This window comes from Priapulus caudatus, unplaced genomic scaffold, assembly GCF_000485595.1.
Source record: "Priapulus caudatus unplaced genomic scaffold, Priapulus_caudatus-5.0.1 Scaffold1903, whole genome shotgun sequence".
NCBI lineage: Eukaryota > Metazoa > Priapulida > Priapulimorpha > Priapulimorphida > Priapulidae > Priapulus > Priapulus caudatus.
The window spans coordinates 20,328-24,424 of record NW_014578964.1 but is presented as its reverse complement, the minus strand read 5'-3'; the positions used below and the strand labels follow the sequence as shown (position 1 = coordinate 24,424).

Here is a 4,097-nt window from a genome sequence, read left to right as displayed (position 1 = left end):
TGATAATTACAATAATTATGATAGTGATAATTACAATAATTATGATAGTGATAATTACAATAATTATGATAGTGATAATTACAATAATTATGATAGTGATAATTACAATAATTATGACCTAGATGATAATTATCGTGTCGTTCGATCGCTCCTCGCTATAATACACATCGCAGCGGCTGCGTCAACGTTCTCTTGTTTCCTCGCGCTCGCTCGTAGATCAGAGCCGTCACTTTGACTCTCTGTACGTGTTCGGCTGTAACGGCATCCTGGTGGAGCATCCGCTCGAGCCTCGCGCCCCGCCCGCGCTCACCAAGCTCACCGAGGATTCGCCCCTCGACCTGAATCTCAGCACCAGGTAAGCAGGTGGGTGTGGGGTTGCAAGAAACCTAGAGGTGACCTCTGCCTGACCTTAATGTGACCTCTGGCTGACCTTAATGTGACCTCTGGCTGACCTTAATGTGACCTCTGGCTGACCTTAATGTGACCTCTGCATGACCTTTCTGCAACCTCTGTGACCTTACGATGACCTCAATGCAGTCTCATCGTGACTGTGTGATCTTATGACGTCTGTGACCTCAATGTGACAAGTCTTCTGTGTGACCTGTGCCACACCTCGCCGTGACGTCTGTGTGACCTCGACCTGACCTCTTGTGTGGTATCTGTGCGACTTCTGTATTGTGTGACTATTGCGTGACATCCATCCATGTTACTTCTGTATGATCTGTGACTTGTTTGACTTTGCTGTGACATGCAGTAACAGTCTGTGACATGCTGTAACATGTCGTGACATACTGTAGCATGTCGTGACATACTGTAGCATGTTGTGACATACTGTAGCATGCCGTGACATGCTGTAACATGTTGTGACATGCTGTAACATGCCGTGACATGCCGTGACATGCTGTAACATGCTGTTACAATACATGTGGCAATGTAAATGTACATGTATATATATATGTGGCAATGTAAATGTATATGTATATGTATATAATAGATGTGGCAATGTAAATGTACATGTATATATATTATATATATATGGCAATGTACATGTATATGTATATTATATGTGGCAATGGCAATGTACATGTATATGTATATATAGATGCATCAATGTAAATGTACATGTATATATATATATATGGCAATGTACATGTATATGTATATATATGTGGCAATGTACACGTACATGTACATGTACATGTATATATATATGTGGCAATGTACATGTACATGTATATATATGTGGCAATGTACATGTACATGTATATATATATATGGCAATGTACATGCATGTACATGTATATATATATATGTGGCAATGTACGTGTACATGACCATGATATGATAATGTGGCAAATGTACATGTTACATTAATTAATTATGTGCGCAGACATGTACATAGTTACATGTATAATAATATGTGGCAATGTACATGTAACATTGATACATGTCATTGTATATATTGTGGCACAATGTACATGTACATGTACATGTAGTATATATGGCAAGTAGCTGTAACATGTTACACATGTATATATGGGAATACATAATATATATGTGGCAATGTACATGTACATGCATATATATATGTGGCAATGTACATGTACATATGATGTACATGTATATGTATATATGTGGCAATGTACATGTACATGTACATGTATATGTATATGTATATTATGTGGCAATGTACAGTACAATGTACAAGTGTATATATGTGGCAATGTACATGTACCATGTACTATTAATAATATGTGGCAATGTACATGTACATGCATATATGTGTGTATGTGGGGATGTACATGTATATGTATATATGTGGCAATGTACATGTACATGCATATATGTGTGTATGTGGAGATGTTAGCATGTAACATGTAACATATGTATATGGGAATATGCACTCGTACAGTATAATGTGTGTTTGTAATGAGCACAACACCTAATAATACAGGTATAACTATAGCTACACACCTAATATGCACGAGTATGAAAGCGACACACTGTATAACAGGTAGTTAAGTGAGGTAGCTAAAACGATGTGCGTACCTGACGATCCTCCCTCTATGAGCAGCAGGCTCGCAGGGCCTGAGTGGTTGGTGCTGCTGCTGCCGCTGACCCTGCTACCGTGTCCGGTTACCCGGGGCATGGCCACTGGGCTGGATCTGAATGGCTGCACCCTGCAGGGTGAAACGACAGCTGTTACTAGTGGTGCGTGGACGGACAGGCGGGAAGGCAGGCAGGGGGAGGTATGCAGACAGGCAGGCAGGCAGGCAGGCAGGCAGGCGGGGGCGGGCAGACAGGCAGTGCAGGCAGGCCAGGCAGGCAGAAGGCAGACAGGCACGTGGGTGGACAGGTGGAAAGGCAAGCAAACGGGCAGAGAGGTGTACGCGAAAAGTGTACCTGAGACACAGGTATGTACTCCAGGCGTACCTGAGACAAGCGTATGTACTGCAGCGCGTACCTGAGACAAGCGTATGTATCAGGCCATACCTGAAGACAGTATGTAATCAGGCATACCTGAGACACACACAGGTACATAATCCGGCGTACCTGAGCCCCAGACAGGTCTGTAATCAGGCGTACCTGAGACACACAGACAGGTACATAATCCGGCGTACCTGAGACACAGACAGGTATGTAATCAGGCATACCTGAGACACAGGGTATGTATCAGCTGTACCTGAGACACAGACAGGTCTGTAATCCGGCGTACCTGAGACTGCTCAGCTCCTGCTCATCGTAGTCCATGCGATGATCTGCGTCTCGGGACTCTGAGACAGCAGCGCCGACGACGACGAATTCAACACCGCGCCGCTCGAAGCGTTCACCGTCTTGAAGGAGAACTGAGTCCCATCCACAGCCGGTGCGGCCCCGCATGGGTCACTATCTCACCTGGTGTGCAATCAAAAACAGCGGCGCGTAAAGGAAGGCACACGCGTCGCACGGGTTAGGTTGCGTTACGCAGCAGCAAGTGGCAGCACCATCCATAGCCTGTATCTGTGACGGGTATAGGGGGCAGCACATGTACATGTGACGCACATAGAGGGCAGCACGTACACTTGTGATTGATAAAGAGGGCAGCACGCGTATCTGTGATGGACATGGGGGGCAGCACATGTATCTGTGATGGACATAGGGGGCAGCACGTGTACCTGCGAGACCCACTGGTCGTCGTCGCCCTGGTCTGAGGCGACGCTCTCGTGTGATCCGTGATGAGAGAGGCCGCCACTGCTCGACGTTCGCCGTGGCAATGCTGCGACAAACAAACAAGCGAACGTTAGCAGAGCTGGGTTGGGGGTTAGCATATTACAGTTAGAATTAGCAGTTAAGTTGAATTTAAAGTGAGGATTAGGGTTAGATATAGGGTTAGGGTGTGGGTAGGGTTAGTGTTAGTGTTAGTGTCAGGGTTAGAATTAGTGTTAGTGTCAGGGATAGGGTTAGTGTTGGTGTCAGGGATCGGTTAGAATTAGGGTTAGCAGGTTAGAGACAGCAGAGTGGGAGACACCAGGTGAGAGAGCAGAGTGAGAGACACCAGGTGAGAGACACCAGGTGAGAGAGCAGAGTGAGAGACACCAGGTGAGAGAGCAGAGTGAGAGACACCAGGTGAGAGAGCAGAGTGAGAGACACCAGGTGAGAGAGCAGAGTGAGAGACACCAGGTGAGAGAGCAGAGTGAGAGACACCAGGTGAGACACCAGGTGAGAGACACCAGGTGAGAGAGCAGAGGGAGGAGTAAGTAGTAGTGTAAGACTCACGTCCACAGCCAGTAGAATCTCCTCCCAGCAGCGGGTTCGTGCTGCTGATGGGCATGCGCAGCTCCGGGCTCGACGGCAGCCGATAGATGAGCCACTGACACTTAGAACACACCGACGCAGAACATGTTACGGTATGTCCACGGCATGTTTCAGCATGTCACGATTGTTAGCAAGCATGTCACGGCATGTTACAGCATGTCATGGCATGTTACAGCATGTCACGGCATGTTACAGCATGTCACGGCATGTTACAGCATGTCACGGCATGTCCACAGCATGTTACGGCATGTCGTGGCATGTTTAGGCAGCATGTCCATGGCATGCATATCAGCATGTCGGCG

At 46.6% G+C, this 4,097-nt stretch overlaps 1 protein-coding gene and 1 long non-coding RNA gene across 2 annotated transcripts in view; one reads left to right on the top strand and one right to left on the bottom strand.

The window, feature by feature from the left end:
• Window positions 1–767, top strand: part of LOC106817877 (breast carcinoma-amplified sequence 3-like) — a 14,840-nt gene extending 14,073 nt beyond the window's left edge. Inside the window, exons 15-16 of the mRNA XM_014822588.1 lie at window positions 217–355; window positions 755–767. Coding sequence (XP_014678074.1) covers window positions 217–355; window positions 755–767 — 152 coding nt within the window. The remainder of the gene's footprint in view (window positions 1–216; window positions 356–754) is intronic.
• A 1,286-nt stretch (window positions 768–2,053) lies between these two features.
• Window positions 2,054–3,851, bottom strand: LOC106817879. The gene is made up of 4 exons (XR_001395114.1): window positions 3,757–3,851; window positions 3,156–3,256; window positions 2,717–2,895; window positions 2,054–2,180 (listed from the first exon to the last, which is right to left on the bottom strand). It is a non-coding gene; the product is annotated as an uncharacterized LOC106817879 (long non-coding RNA).
• Window positions 3,852–4,097: the final 246 nt, after the last annotated feature.